At 49.2% G+C, this 16,056-nt stretch overlaps 1 protein-coding gene across 1 annotated transcript in view; it reads left to right on the top strand.

Moving 5' to 3' along the window:
• The window catches only part of NBEAL2 (neurobeachin like 2), a 216,620-nt gene extending 204,898 nt beyond the window's left edge, over positions 1–11,722 (top strand). The window contains exons 51-56 of the mRNA XM_083703871.1: positions 449–543; positions 630–746; positions 1,538–1,699; positions 4,422–4,570; positions 5,741–5,876; positions 6,757–11,722. Of these exons, the coding sequence (XP_083559997.1) occupies positions 449–543; positions 630–746; positions 1,538–1,699; positions 4,422–4,570; positions 5,741–5,876; positions 6,757–6,858 (761 nt within the window). The 3' untranslated portion in view covers positions 6,859–11,722. The remainder of the gene's footprint in view (positions 1–448; positions 544–629; positions 747–1,537; positions 1,700–4,421; positions 4,571–5,740; positions 5,877–6,756) is intronic.
• Positions 11,723–16,056: the final 4,334 nt, after the last annotated feature.

The raw sequence follows: 16,056 nt of genomic DNA, 5'->3' as shown, positions 1-16,056 counted from the left end.
TTATATGCCAGAAAATACAGTATACAGTGGTGCCCCGCAAGACGAACGCCTCGCAAGACGGAAAACCCGCTAGACGAAAGGGTTTTCCGTTTTGGAGGCGCTTCGCAAAACGAATTTCCCTATGGGCTTGCTTCGCAAGACGAAAATGTCTTGCGAGTTCCTGCGGGGTTTTTCCCCTTCCCCCCCCCCTTTTCCTAAGCCCTAAGCCGCTTATCAGCTGATCCGCTAAAAGCCACTAAACCGCTAATAGCGCTAATCCGCTAAGCTGTCAATGGGCTTGCTTCGCAAGACGAAGAAACCGCTATACGAAGAGCCTCACGGAACGGATTAATTTCGTCTTGCGAGGCACCACTGTATATGATTATCCCCTGCGTGCAGATAAGGTAACAAACTGGGGACCGTTATCCGCGTGTTTCTGTTTTGGTGATCCCCTCTCCTCTCCCTGCAGACGTCGTCACTTGCCTGGCCTTAGATCTGTGCGGAATCTACCTCATATCCGGGTCACGGGATACCACCTGCATGGTTTGGCAGGTCCTGCAGCAGGTAAGAGGAGGGTTGGACTGGATGACCCTCCCAGCTCTACGGTTCTGAGAGATTCGATTCACGGCCTCTTTTCTCCTCTGCCCCAGGGTGGCTTCTCTTGTGGCCTGGCCCCCAAGCCCGTCCAGGTCCTCTACGGGCACGACGACGAAGTCACATGCGTCGCCATCAGCACCGAGTTGGACATGGCCGTCTCGGGGTCAAAGGTGAGCCGTCTGCATGCGCCTACCGGGCTGGATGTGACTTTTCTGGATCTCCTGTGGGAGCACCGCTTAGCAGGGACCTCATTCTTGTCCGCGGCCTCCTTCTGGTACATACGCAGTTGAACCCAGAAGATTCTGATGACAAGAGGCAGAAGGGTGTCTAGGAGCCTCACAAAGACTTGGACCAAATCTATGCTGCCAGGTGCCATAGGAAAGCTGCAGAGATAGCGCAGGATAGTGCACACCCCGGAAATGATCTCTTTCAGCTTCTGCCTTCTGAAAGAAGGTACAGGGTTATAAAGACCAGGACTAGCCGCCTGAGAAACAGTTTCTACCCAAAGGCAATTCTGGTTTTAAATGCAGTATAAGGAGTCTCTATAGGGGTATATTGTATTTTAAAATGGGGTTTCAGAGTTTTTAGGGGTTTTTGAATGGCTTATGTGGATTTTTCATTGTTCCGTATGGGACAGTGACAATAAAGATATAGCATCGGATAGTTGGCCTTGGTGAAGATTTGACGTTTTCATCCCCCCAAAGTTTTTGATTTGAGTTTCTACTGAAATGAGGCTGCGTTTTAATGTTGCACTTTAATCTAGTTTTTAAGTTGTATTTTAATCAATTGTTTTTATACCTGGTGTTAGCCGCCCTGAGCCCAGTCTTGGCTGTGGAGGGCGGGGTATAAATAAAAATTGTTGTTGTTGTTGTTGTTGTTGTTGTTATTCACTCTCTTCCTCTCTCCCCACGTTCCCTTCCTTGGCATCCTTCTCATCACGGAAAACTTTCTCTTCTTCCAGGACGGCACTGTCATTGTGCACACCGTCCGCCGAGGCCAGTTCATGCAGTCGTTCCGGCCTCCTTGCGAGAGCTCCTTGCCAGTGACCGTCTCCAACCTCACCATGGGGCACGAGGGGCAGGTTGTGGTGCAGACGACCGTGGAAGGGAGAGCCTCTCTGAAGGTGGGCTGCGGGGGGCCTTACTTGGGGGGTCGAAGCAGGTGGGTCACCTTGGCGGATGAGAGAGACAAGTCCCGAGCGATTCTTAAATGGGTCTCTTTCTGCAGCTCAGGGACCTTTGTAAAAACAAACTGGGGGCTTGTAGAATCAGGACGGAAGGAGCCTACGGAGCCAAAATCTCCTTCGGTGTCGGTTTTTATTGTAGCGTTCCCAAAGCAAGGGAGGATTGGACTTGCTTGAATTATTATATTTTATTTGATTAATAAAATGCACACAAGGCTTGACCAGCAAGACTCTGGGAGGACTGCGTATAATAATAATAATTCACCCATATAATAATTCACCCGTCCACCCCTTGGCCCAGGTCGTTTTACAGTGGTACCTCGAGTTAAGTACTTAATTCATTCCGGAGGTCTGTACTTAACCTGAAGCACCACTTTAGCTAATGGGGCCTCCTGCTGCTGCCGGAGCATGATTTCTGTTCTCATCCTGAAGCAAAGTTCTTAAGCTGAAGCACTATTTCTAGGTTAGCGGAGTCTGTAACCTGAAGCATATGTAACCCGAGGTACCACTGTATTCACAAAAGAACTTTTTACACAGTGTTCGTAAGAACCAATCAGATTTCCTCTGAGCATTTCGAAAAACCCCACATAGGGACAAAGTCAGATCAGAAGTAATCCTGTTAACTACAAAGACTACTTTGAGCATGCATACATATCTGAGAGTAAATAAAACAGGACTAGAGGAATGCATTCAACAAAACCCCAGAGGCCATAAACAGGCAGGAAAGTAAGGATGGATGGCAAGGAAAGAGTATTTACCATCTCCTTGTGAACTCTCTTCCTGGCCCTTAAAGGTAAAGGGACCCCTGACCATTAGGTCCAGTCGTGGCCGACTCTGGGGTTGCGGTGCTCATCTCAATTTATTGGCCAAGGGAGCTGGTGTACAGCTGGTCATGTGGCCAGCATGACTAAGCCGCTTCTGGCAAACCAGAGCAGCGCACGGAAACGCCGTTCACCTTCCTGCCGGAGCGGTACCTATTTATCTACTTGCACTTTTGACGTGCTTTCGAACTGCTAGGTTGGCAGGAGCAGGGACCAAGCAATGGGAGCTCACCCTGTCATGGGGATTCGAACCGCCGACCTTCTGATCGGCAAGTCCTAGGCTCTGTGGTTTAACCCACAGTGCCACCCACGTCCTGGCCCTTAAGATCTACCTAAAGATTAACTACATCAAAGTTACATACTATCTTTATGACCCAGGTTGCCTGATGAACAACTGGCCTGTGTATTTAGAATACTTATACGTGCCTGTCAGGTGTAGAGAAAGCAAATGGCAGGGATGGAGAGGCTTGTGGGATTCGGTCAGAAATTATTGTCAATGAATCAAACCCAGTCAACGCAATGCTTTCATCGCTGACACAATGGCTTGCTCCATATTTCGTAATTCCTCATAGCAATCCCACCTGACCCCCCCACACTGGATATTTGCACCCCTACATTTATTCATTTTGTATTTATTCGGAGCATTTGTCCAGCCAAGAAAAATCCCAGAGCAGTTTACGTACGGTCAAAACGAGATGGTCCTTACCCGCAGGCTCACACGCTCAAAAAGCCATGACACACAAGGAAAGAACTTCAGGGAGGGAAGAGGAAAAGGATTTTTTTCTGGGGGGCCCTCGCTGCTGCCGGGCATGAGTTTAGGCAAAGGTGAAGTGGAGCCACTGGCAGAAACGGCGCAGGACTCGTGGGTGCTTGTCGAGAGACCCATTTTGGGAGCCAGGGCCTTGCCCTGGCCTGGTGTCTTGCAGAGTGGCCCTTTCTCACTTCCAGCTTTCACACACGCCAAAGACCTCTGCTGGTGCGGTTTGTGAAGCATTGGTGGAGCCGCTTAAGGTTTCCGTTTGAAGGAGCGGCTCTTGCGAGAGCGTCCTTAGCTAAGCATCAAGCAGTTGGTCCCTTACCTTTCCCGCCCCGACCTGGCCACAGTGATCCATGCGACGGTCACCTCCAGGCTACTGTAATTCGCTCTACGCGGGGCTGCCCTTGAAGCTGTCCCAGAAACTCCAGCGGGTGCAGAATGCTGCAGCGAGGCTCCTCACGGGGTCTCTGCCATGGGAGCAGATTCACCCAGTGCTTTTCCAGCTGCACTGGCTCCTGGTGGAGTACAGGGTCAGGTTCAAGGTGCTGGTTTTGACCTTTAAAGCCCTTCATGGCCTGGGATCCTCGTACCTACGGGACGGCCTCTCCCGGTCTGCCCCACGGAGAGCCTCAAGGTCCATAAATAGCAACACCCTAGAGGTCTCGGGCCCTAAGGAAGTTAGATTAGCCTCAACCAGAACCAGGGCTTTTTCAACACTGGCCCCGGCCTGGTGGAACGCTCTGCCTCATGAGACCAGGGCCCTGCGGGATCTGATTTCTTTCCACAAGGCCTGTAAGACAGAGTTGTTCCGCCTGGCCTTTGGCTTGGAGCCAATTTGATTCCCTCCCTCTCTTTCTTTTTCCTTTTCCTTTCTCCTGCGATGAGGCTACATTTTAATATTTTAATGTTTCAATATTTTAAGGTTGTATTTTAATTTTGTTTTTAAGCTGTATTCATTCAACTTGCTTTTAATATTGCTTCTTAGCCGCCCTGAGCCCGGCCTTGGCTGGGGAGGGCGGGGTATAAATAAAAATTATTATTATTATTATTATTATTATTAACCTCCACCTCTCATTTCTTGAAGGCCAAGTTTGCCCTACACCTGTACTCCGTCAACGGCAAGCATCTGGTCTCCATCCCTTTGGACGAGCAGGTGACTGCCATGTGTGTCACGGAAGAGTTTGTGGTTCTGGGGACCATTCAGTGCTCCTTGCAGATCAGGGACCTGCAAAGGTAAATGCTTATCCCTTGGTGCTCGGCTCGGTTGCCCTTGTGCCCGAACAGACAGCATCTCACATGCCTCGCTCAGAACGCTAAGCAGTCCACATTAAGCAGCCTCTGAATCTTCACATCCGACAAGGGATCTGTTGGACTACAACTCCCATCATGCCTGACGGTCGACCGCGCTCATGGGAGTTGGAATCCGGCAACACATCTGGATCAGGCCAGTGATCCATCTGCTCCGGCGTCCTGTTCTGCAATAGCTAACCGGATGCCCATTGCGGGAGACTCTAAGCACGACCTGAGCTCAGCTGTAGCCCTCACCGCAGCCACTCTGGGCGGCTCCCAACAGAAGATTAAAAGCACAATAAAACATCAAACATAAAAAACTTCCCTAAACAGGGCTGCCTTCAGGTGTCTTCTAAAAGTCTGATAGTTGTTTATTTCCTTGACATCTGATGGGAGGGCACGTTCCACAGGGCGGTGCCACCACCGAGAAGGCCCTCTGCCTGATTCCCTGTAACCTCGCTTCTCGCAGGGAGGGAACCGCCAGAAGGCCCTTGGAGCTGGACCTCAGTGTCCGGGCAGAACGATGGGGGTGGAGATGTAGTGTGTGTATGTATATGTATGTATAGGAGACGCTCCTTGATGTATATGTTGCTCTTACATTTACATGAAAACCAATTAAAATTATTTGGATTTTTTGTTTTTAAATTCTAACTTACTGCACTAAGATTTCCCCACGCCTGTTCCTGCCTTTATTATGCTCGTTATTTTGAGGGACACAGATGGCGCTGTGGGTTAAACCACAGAGCCTAGGACTTGCCAATCAGAAGGCTGGTGGTTCGAATCCCCGCGACGGGGTGAGCTCCTGTTGCTCAGTCCCTGCTCCTGCCAACCTAGCAGTTCGAAAGCACATCAAAGTGCAAGTAGATAAATAGGTACCACTCTGGCGGGAAGGTAAACGGCGTTTTTGTGGCTGCTGTGGTTCGCCAGAAGCGGCTTAGTCCTGCTGGCCACATGACCCGGAAGCTGTACGCCGGCTCCCTCGGCCAATAAAGTGAGATGAGCACCGCAACCCCAGAGTCAGACACGACTGGACCTAACAGTCAGGGGTCCCTTTATCTTTACCTATTTAAGATTTTAAGTGCCTCGGCACCTAACACCCTCCTCTCCTTTCAGCCTCCAAGCTGCTGTCACCCCTTTGGCAATGAAGGTCCCCATCCACAGCGTCTCGGTGACGAAGGAGAAGAGCCACATTCTCGTGGGCTTGGAGGATGGGAAGCTGATTGTGGTCGGAGCAGGGCAGCCTCTGGAGGTAAGTGAGTGACAGCTGCCCTTCAGCTCAACTCTTCCTATTGTTATGGGGGGGGAACCTGCTCCTTTTCCCTTATGGGGTATCCAAGGGCCTGTATGGCAGGGGTCAGCAACCTAAGGCCTATGGGGCACAAGCGGCCCATGTTGTTGTTTAGTCGTGTCTGACTCTTCGTGACCCCATGGACCAGAGCATGCCAGGCACTCCTGTTTTCAGGTTACAGACTCCGCTAACCCAGAAATAGTACCTCAGGTTAAGAACTTTGCTTCAGAATGAGAACAGAAATTGGGCGGCCCTATTAGCTAATGTGGTGCTTCAGGTTAAGAACAGTTTCAGGTTAAGAACGGACCTCCAGAACGAATTAAGTTCTTAACCCAACGTACCACTGTACATACACCACAGAAGGAGGTCTACAGCAGAAATCTTGCCTGCCAGGATACCTGATAACGGTCACTGATTGCATTACCTCTGCAGCCTGGCCATTCTTTTGTGACGGTTAATACCTTAGTTCCTGAATCCAGGTCACAGGCTCACCCTGTTCGTACACAGATACGCCCTTAAGACAGGATTTGTAAGCAAAAAAGACAGGGGGGGCGTGCTTTTCCCATTTCCTTCCTCAGTGCAGAAAAATATTTGAGGTCAATTTGGGAGAGTCAAAATAGTTTCAGGATTGCTCTCCTGTGCTATTTCAGACATGTGGTTTATATACCTATGTATGCGTTTGCCTTGTACATTTATGAACGTTTAATTTATCTTGGAGACCTTAGAACTCTGATAACACTAATAATAATAATAATAATAATAATAATAATAATAATAATAATAATAATAAACAATTAATTTCCCACCTCTCTCTGCTTCCTGGTCCGCCTTCTGCCTGCAGGTGAAGTCGGGGCAGTTCCACAGGCGGCTGTGGCGTTCGACGCGGCGCATCTCCCAGGTGTCGTCCGGGGAGACAGAATACAACCCCGCGGAGTCGAAGTAAGCAGTTTGGGTCGGCTTTCACCTGTAGCCTCGCAGCCACGGCGGGACATGGGATCTGCCCGCCCTCACCCGCTTTGGGGGCGTCTTCCGCTGCCCAGAGGCCTCTTTGCATTGTCCCCGGAGCGTCACGATCCGCAGAGTTCTCCTGCGTGGAAGAAGAAGAAGGAGGAAAACAAACTTCCTCAGGGACCCACCTGCAAGTCGGAGGTCTCTTAACACACCTGGAGCAGCCTTTCGAGGGTGGAGCACACAGAACAATCGTGGGGAAAAGGGCTTCCTAGAGCCCATCCAGCTGCTCCTCATTTCCCCGACCGAGACTCGATTCCTGCGGCGCTTGAAGGGGCAATTGCGTGACACGGTTGTCACACTGGGAAAAGAGACAGAGGACTGGAATTGGGGTTGGGGGGGAGAGTACCTTATCTGCCACCCCCCCGATCCTTGGCGGTTTGGGGGGACAGAAACGCAATAGACGCACCAGCCTCAAAACTGCGGCCTGGTCTTTCTCCGATGGCCTTAAAAGGACCCGTTTTCGTTGCACTACGTCAAGAAAATTGCACCGATCCCGAAGACGTCTGCTTTTCCCTCACCCAGGCGGGAGTTCTGTCCTCTTGCTCTAGAGAGAGAAAGCTGTAATGGCCGGCAAATAACCCGGGCAGAGCAGCAAAGCATTAAGCCAGGGGTCTTCAGCACGTCCTACCCTGACCCCCTAAACTAGGCACCCCCAAACGCGGCCCTCCAGCTGTTTTGGGACTACAACTCCCATCACCCCTAGTTAAAAGGACCGGCGGTCAGGGATGATGGGATTTGTAGTCCCAAAACATCTGGAGGGCTGAGTTTGGGGGTGCCTGCCCTCAACCTACCCTCTGGTTTGAAAAAGGGAAGGAGGAGGCGAGGGGACCCCCTCCCCCAAAGTCCTACTCGCTCTGGAAACTGGATGGCTTGGTACCGGTGACCCCCAAGTTGAGGGGGTCATATTGGTGGAATGGGGGTGGGTGGGCAAGGAGCAGAGCAACAGGAGGTCTGTAATCGTACTGCACACAGCTGGCTTAGGGTCCCGCAAGTGTGTTCACCAGCAATAAAACCCTGCCACCTTTGTAAACCTCTGTGTCTTCACCCCAACTTTTTACCCAGCAAGCCTTAGTTTCTGGCGGCCTCTGCTAAGCATAATTAGAAGACATCCCTGCAGTCTTCTGGTCCCACAAAGGTGAGATTCCTGGCCTTCTAGCCCTCCGGCTGACCCACTGCTTGCGACCTCTTGCTCCCCCCCCCCCTTGGAACAAGCCCAGCACTCCTGTCTTAAGGGGACCACGCTCCCTTTACCATCACCGGTCAAACATTGAAAAGCCTTCGAAGGAGCTGGCTGAGGTCTGCTAGTGACTCTGACCTGCACCCCAAGGTGCTTTCTCTTATAAGCACCAAACCTGCTCAGTGTTGAAGGTTGGTTTTTACTTTTACAGCTACCTTTGTATCAACCCTCAAGGCGAATCACCCAGGGCTTTTTTATTTTGTACCAGTTTGAAAGGTGTGTGGTTTAGACACCATTCCCCAACTCTCCCCTTAACCAGTTGCAGCAAATTTTGAGACCTTGGTGCTTTTTATTCTATTCACCAACCCCTAGATATCGGTCTGGACTTCAGTTCCTTATCTGGGTGGACTGGGGCAGTGGATAGGAGGAGAAAACAGGTTTGGGTTTAACTCTGAAATCGGCGACTTGCCTGGTGTTAGCAGGAAGCCTCCCATCAGCATCACACAAGCATAAAAAGCCAGTCCGGTTGGCACCAGGTATTTTGGCTCGCAGCTCCCATCAGGCCCAGCCAGGCCTGTCAACCCAAAACATTTGGAGGGGGGCACCAGGCTGGTGGAAGCCGATGTCACCGGCAGCAAGTTCCCCTTGGGGTCCAGCTTTTAAAAAACAACAACAGGACTTTGGCCGGGTGAGAACCTTGGGAGAATAACCCGTGTGCTGCAAATTCTGCCTTCCCAGAGGACGCAAGGAGTAGGGTGGGTTCAGGGGAGTCGTTGTGGGCTGGAGAGTTGGAAGGGGGGACCTCAAGGATCATCCAGTCAACCCCCTTGGTGATTCAGCACCAGAAAAAAATAACAACGCTGGCCTTTCCCCTTAGTGGGTAGCACTGCCACACTTCTGCGATTGCCCCTGTTTTGAAAAACTAGTTGCCAGTCCTGCAGAAGTCTAGCAAAAGCACTAAGTGGGGAGGGCAGACCCGAAAACTTGGCCCCATCTCTTTGGGGTTCTCTGCATTTGAAGAAAGTCAGGAGAGGAAACCCGAGCCCCAAATTTCCCATCTCTGCGCAGCTGCGCCGCTTCTTGGCACACCGCCGTGCAGATAGCGCTCCGCCACGACTCTCCCGCGCACCGTAGATCCTCGGTTCTGTTAGAAGGTTCTCAGTGGGGAAACAAGTCCATCTTTCTCTTTGCCCCCTTGAGCAACTGTGGTGTGCTTTTGGCTGCGGAAAGTCGCATGTTTCCTCCCTTCCCACCGGCCGTTACGACAGGGGCAGGGGAAAACAACTGTGGTTGGCTGGACTGGCGGCCCCTTCTCCGCAGACTCCATTGTCTGTTGCCTTCCTACCAGCACAGTGGGGAAAGGAGAAAGATGGCAGAATGCGGGCACCGTTGGGATTCCTTCCAGCAGGGTGAATATTCCAGGTGAGGAATAGCAGAGTCTTGCAGAATTCTCCGCCTACAACCCATCAACTTGCCTTGTCCCATCCGAGTTCCAGGCTTTTGCATTCATACAACAGGCCACTGGGCGGCGCCAAACGTATCGGACTACAACTCCCATCAGGCCCAGCCAGCGCCGAACCTCATGGGAGTTGTAGTCCGAAACATTTGGAGGGCATCTGGTGGCAGCAGTAGGCACTCCCCCCCCCCCTTCATTCGTAAAGGGAAGACCAGAGCTCTAAAAGCAAAGGCCGCCTTCGATTCCTCCCACCCACCTCCCAATAATTCCTGGGTGAAGACCAAATTCCACAAAGTGCAATATCCACGCTCTCTGTTTTTTGGCAAAAAAGACTCCCCTACCCCTCAAAAAACCCACAATTGTTCTGTTTTCTGTGTACATATATATATACACACAGGTTTTGTATCTTTTATGAATAATGTTGATCCAAACTTTTCTATTTTTTTGTATTTAAAGCGGATGGGGGGGGAGTTTATCTGTTTCTGAGATCCTGCTGGCTTGGAGAGAGCAAGACTCAAAACACCTCTGATGTTTCTCCATGTGGATTTGTCCTTTTGTTTCAAGTGAGAATCTAAGGGGCTCTCCTCACCTTCCCAAGGAGTAGCAAACGTTTCACCGGAGAGGTCTTTGTTACCTCATCGCTTTGACCTTGGAATCTCCTGGCTTTAGGGGGGATAAATAAGAATAAGAATAATAATTTATTATTTATACCCCACCCATCTGGCTGAGTTTCCCCAGCCACTCTGGGCGGCTCCCAATCGAGTGTCTGTTTTGCATTTTGCACGTGCGTGTCTTCGAAATTCTGTGTTTTCACGCTTCCGAATGGGGCAACACCAGGGCTCCCAGCTGGAACGGGTTCAGAATAGAGGTTGAACGAGGGCGGCTTTGAGGAACCTCTTCCTATGGCTGCTGGATTGCGTCCCTAACCAAGTCACGCTCGATGCAGAAGGGAAAAACAGCAGAAGGGCAGGAACGGGGGAGAAACCAAACACTGAGCTTTGTCTAGGTGACATTGTCTGTTTCCCACCTGGAGATCTGTTTGCATAGCAGGATTTCTGGAAGAAGGACCAGTTTTAGCTTGGGGTCCCTGTCAGAGCGGCTCTTGCCATCAGCCGAGGCAGAAAACGGACCCCGTTTTCCAAGTGGCGCTCTGTGCATGCCCCAAAGCCTTATCACCGCCATCGCCCCTGTTCCCACCTTTCCAGTTGCTGAGGTTTTTCTCGCAACTCGGCTGGAGCGCCTGGCGACAGCCCAAGGAAAGGCTGGTGGTCCCAGCTCTGGAACAGACTGGCGCCATCATGATGTTGCTAGACCGCAGTTCCCGCGGCTGATAGGAATTGTAGTCCACTCCACCAGCTTGGGAGAAATCTGCTCCAGAATCGCCTGTCCATTTGTGCAACTATACAGACCTCCACCTGAAGGACTGTGGTAAACACAGCAGTTCCACATCTGGAGCACTTGCAATATGCCTTACTCTTCTTTAATGTCAGCATGCAACTGGCCAGGCTTTTCCCCATCTTAAGTTTTTCCTTCCAGTGTGCAGTTGGAGATGATTTACACAGAGAGCAGATGAGAGACCTGGGAGGGGAAATGGAACTCTTTATTATGACATAATGCAAAGTTTCCAGCCCCTGGTCCGATTCCTAAAGCGCTGTGCCACTAGCTGCTTTTCACAACTAATATGAAGGCCGCCCAGGTAAACGTAAAGGCAGATTTGCACCTGTTTTCACTGGCGAAACTTAATGGCACACAGCAAATAGACAGGGATCGGCTCCATCGGTGCTTTTGAGGTTTTCTTCTTGGCGTTCAGTGCTTTGGAAGTGCCTAGAGGGACACACGAATTGTCCTTTTACTTTCTCTAGCGTGAGAGCAAAAATATAAATAAATGTTTCCAGTTGGGGGAAGATGGTAGGGACAAGGACAAATCCACATTGGGCTATCTACTCTCAGGAAAACGCAGCAAATCCAAGGATCTGTCCACGGTTCTTCTTTCCGAAAAGGGAAATAAAAGCACAATCTGAACTTCCGATTATTATTATTTTTTTAATATAAATATGCCTTAAACTTGAAAATGACTACTTGCCTTCAGCTGTACTGGGCCTGCCCCACAGACGTGACGGTATGCTGTTCACCTGACTTTGAATAAACTTTGAAAAGAAACAAGCACAGCCTGTGAGTTCGTTTGGTACGGCTCTCGCTGTTCCTTCCGAGTCCTGAAAGATTAAGGCAGCCATTGCCAACTCTGGATGCTTTGGACTGTATTTTTTTTTTTTTAATTTATATTTATTGAAGTTTTAACAATAGACTCAACAATAACAATAACAACAAAAACCACTACACACTACACAAATACAAAAAAGAAAAAATACGAAACAAGAAAGAAAGATGAACAATCAAACACGTAAAAGAAAAACAACAGCACATAAAATTAAACTTTCCAAAATGTCCTTTCATTAACTTGTTCCTTTGACTTCCTCTCACCTCCCTTTTTGCATTCTATTTTAATTTGTTGTTTTAGCAAATCCTTCTGATTTAACATTACCTGCTTTTTCATAATAATATATTACACACAATCTTAAAAACAGCTTATGCAAAAGTCAAATTGTTTAATACCAGTCTCTTTCTAAACTTCTTTAATTTTGCCGTATTTCTGTAAATAGTCTTTAAATTTCTTCCAATCTTCTTCCACCGACTCTTCTCCCTGGTCTCGAATTCTGCTGGTCATTTCTGCCATTTCCATGTAGTCGATCATCTTCATCTGCCAATCTTCCCAGGTGGGTAAATTTTGTGTCTTCTGGATGCTTTGGACTGTAGCCTTTTCAGGCTTTGCCCTCGGGTGGGAAGAGCATTGCGCCTGGGACAGGGAAATGGGAGTCAGACACTCAAGGAATAGTTTCAGAGAAAAAGCTTTATTTCTACCATCCGGGCTGGTAGAAGGAGCAAGTGTGATAGATTCACAAACAAGCACGAGTTCACAGCCATTTGCACAGAGCATATATTCCCCTTCCAGTTCCCTCCCCTTTCTCCTCCTCCTCAGGATCCCTGCCCCATGATGAGTTTCCTGAGCATGAACAGAAAGCTCCTGTCTTTGGGACTCTTGGCGCCCTTCCCAGGAAAGGAGGATGAGAAGCCAAGGGGGTTGAGGAGCCTTGTGGTTCAGAGTGGTGAGAGCCAGTGTGGTGTAGTGGTTAAGAGCGGCAGACTCGTAATCTGGTGAACCGGGTTCGATTCCCTGCTCCTCCACCTGCAGCTGCTGGGTGACCTTGGGCCAGTCACACTTCTCTGAAGTCTCTCAGCCTCACTCACCTCACAGAGTGTTTGTTGTCGGGGAGGAAGGGAAAGGAAATTGTGAGCCACTTTGAGACTCCTTCGGGTAGTGATAAAGCGGGATATCAAATCCAAGCGTGTCCAAGATGTGTTGCAACTGAATGAGATAATAACAATAATAATAATAATAATAATAATAATAATAATAATAATATCTTTATTGTCATTGCCTCCTCTCGGGGACAACGAAATTACTTGGCTGCTCCATCCACCCAGGTAGGGCACTCCACACAAAATCAAAACAACTATAGAAACACTAGTTAAAACAATACAGTATAATACAGCAAGGAAGATTAGATGACTTTCAAAGTCCAGGCTTCCCATTCAGGGCCAAGATCGCTCTGGAGAAGAAGCTGTTCTTGAGACGGCTCGTTCTTGTCTTCATCGTCCTGTATCTCCGTCCCGACGGCAGGAGCTCGAAGAGACAGTGACCAGGATGCGATGGATCTTTTACTATGTCCAGTGCCTTCCTAGGGCACCTTGTGGCATAAATCTGCTCTAAGGTGGAGAGTGGGCAGCCAACAATGCTCTCTGCTGCCTTCACAACTCTGCCCAACCCCATCCTGTCCTGGGTAGTACAGATAAGAGCCAGTTCCCAGGCTTGCTTATGCTTGGCATTTGACAAAGCCTATTCATTAGCCTTTCTGAAGCTCTCTCGTACTGATAAAAGTAACATTTTGCCTATGCAACAGCATCTTGTGAGAAAGGAGAGAAGAGCAGAGAAAAGCTGTTTTAGAAGAGAGTGTTACAGGAAAAATCCGAGGGCTCCCTTGGACAAAACAAAGACACCAACCAGGATAACTTGGAGCAAAACAGCAGCCTGTAGGCTTGGTCTTTATTGAACTGTTGCAACAGGGGTATTCCCCTCACTTGCAGGAGAGAAGAAAGACCCAGAAGAATAGTGTGCAAGGTCTTATAAAAACTTTTGAAATTCCCCTCCTCTAGATCAAGCCCACCCCCAGAAACATCATGCATACATTACAGAAAGGAGGGGTTGAAGGAGGAGTTGTGGTGGTAACCTGAGGGTCCTGTCCCCTGGCTGGTTCCTCCCTTCCCCCCTTCCCCTGAGTCACTTCCAGGAACTTCCAGGAGACAAAGGGGAGTTGGCAGTTTCCTGCCCCCAGAGGGAAGATCTGATCATTGTCCTTTGTTTCAGTCCATGCTGAATCCACTCCCATATGCAAGTTCTTTGTGATCTTGATTGTCTTCTGTCTGGGATCATCAGGGTTGGCATGGGCAGGGCTCCAGTGGATGTGCTGAGACAGTGAAGGGATTATGGCTGACCAGGACTAAGCCACCCCCCTTTGTTAGTTCTTGTCATATGGAGTAAAAATAAAAATGGAACAGTGCAAATCCGATGTATGGTTGATTTTCTATGAATTTATAACAGAAATGTGGCGTATGTAGTGTGTGAGTGTGTAGTTTATACAAACAGAATGATTGGGGTGGGGGGGTTCCTGCTACAAGAGAAAGGGGAAATTTAGTTTTGAGGCCCGGGGTGACTTCACAGACAGGATTTGGGTATCCTGTCCCTTCAGGACTACAACTCCCATCAGGCTCAACAAGCACAGCCTAATGGAAGTGGTAGTCCAATTTTTTAAAATTTTTTTTTTTTGAAGGTACTGTAGCCTTATGAGGCTTTGCCCTCGGGTGGGAAAAATATTGCGCCTGGGAAAGGGAAGTGGGAGTCAACAGACACCAAGAACGAGAACATGTGGCAAGCACGGGGTTTGCTTCCTGACCCGATAGCCACTGCACCCCGTCAAAGGAGACACTCGGCTGACCTAGCAACAGTTGCAGGAAGCAGCTCCCAGCTCCCAAACTTGGGGCAAGCATCAGTGGCCTCAAGAAAGGATAGTGGTCCATTTGGGACAGGCCTGGCGGCTGTCCAAAAACAAACAGGGGGGAATGAAGGGACAGGATACCCAAATCCTGTCTGTGAAACCACCCCAGGCTTCAATAATCGCACCAGGCCTCAAAACTGTCCAAAACTCCTTTCGTCTTCTAAAAATCCAAAACAGCTTTTCTCTGCTCTTCTCTGCTCTTCTCACAAGATGCTGTGGCAAGTGGCAAAAGGCAAAATGTTATTTAAAGGCTAATGAATAGGCTCTGTTCATAGCAGGCCTGGGAAATGAATCTTATCTCATTCAACATCTTTGGACATGCTGATCCGCTTTCAGTACTAGGTTGACAAAGGTTGTATTTAAGGGCACCCTCTTCCTGGAGGATTACCTGCATAAGCTCCCATCGAAGTGAATCGTGCATTTCCACAGTTCCAGGTTTTGTTTATTTCAGGTTTTGCAGCCCTGCCCTTGGGCCCGTGTCACAATGTCCCATGTAAAGCCCCAGTGCTCAAGAGGCAGGCAGATTTGGGAAAGAAAGAAGCAATCGCCCGGTTTAAGGAGCAATGTCCATACTGTAAAAGCAGAGCCAGAAATTGAAAAGGCAGCTGGGAGCTCCAGAGGCTTAACACTTTTGGAGCAAGGAAATGATTCCTGCGGCCTGTTTTTGCAGAAACGCGTGGCTCTAGGTTCAGACATGCAACAAGGATCAAGATGTCTCTGGGAATCTAACGTGCAGCTCCACAAGCTTGGGTTTGGGGCGCTAAAAAGCTCTCCAAGTGAGCACCTGCATCCTCATTCAAGGCTGATCGTCTCACCCCATCTCACCATTTCTCCTGAAATTGCAGACAGGTTAGGAAGCACACCTCCTTGCGTGCATCTGGAATGCGGGGTGCATGCAGGTGAAAAAAAATCAGGTTGCAACTTTAGGCACCAAATCTGCCTTTCCAGATGACTCAGAGGCCCGCAGATATTTGGAAAAATGGAAGTGGAAATGCAAAAAACCCAAACGTGAAAGTTCCATGAGCCTATAAACAGCAGCTGCATCTAGAGTTATGTTGTAGCCTTATGAGGCTTTGCCCTCGGGTGGGAAAAATATTGCGCCTGGGAAAGGGAAGTGGGAGTCAACAGCCACTCAAGGAATAGTTTCGGAGAAAAGGCTTTTATTTCTACCATCCATGAACTGGTAGAAGGAGCAAGTGTGATAACTCACAAAAAGCATGCACGAAGTTCACATTCATGTGCACAAGCATATATACCCCTTTCCAGTTCCCTCCCCCTTTCTCCTCCCTCAAGAGTCCTGCCCCATGAGTTCCTCTGAGCATGTAC

The sequence above is a fragment of the Podarcis gaigeae genome (assembly GCF_964106915.1).
Source record: "Podarcis gaigeae genome assembly, chromosome: 12".
In the NCBI taxonomy this organism is placed as follows: Eukaryota; Metazoa; Chordata; class Lepidosauria; order Squamata; family Lacertidae; genus Podarcis; species Podarcis gaigeae.
Note: the sequence above shows the minus strand (reverse complement) of the source record. Positions and strands in the feature narration are given on the sequence as shown.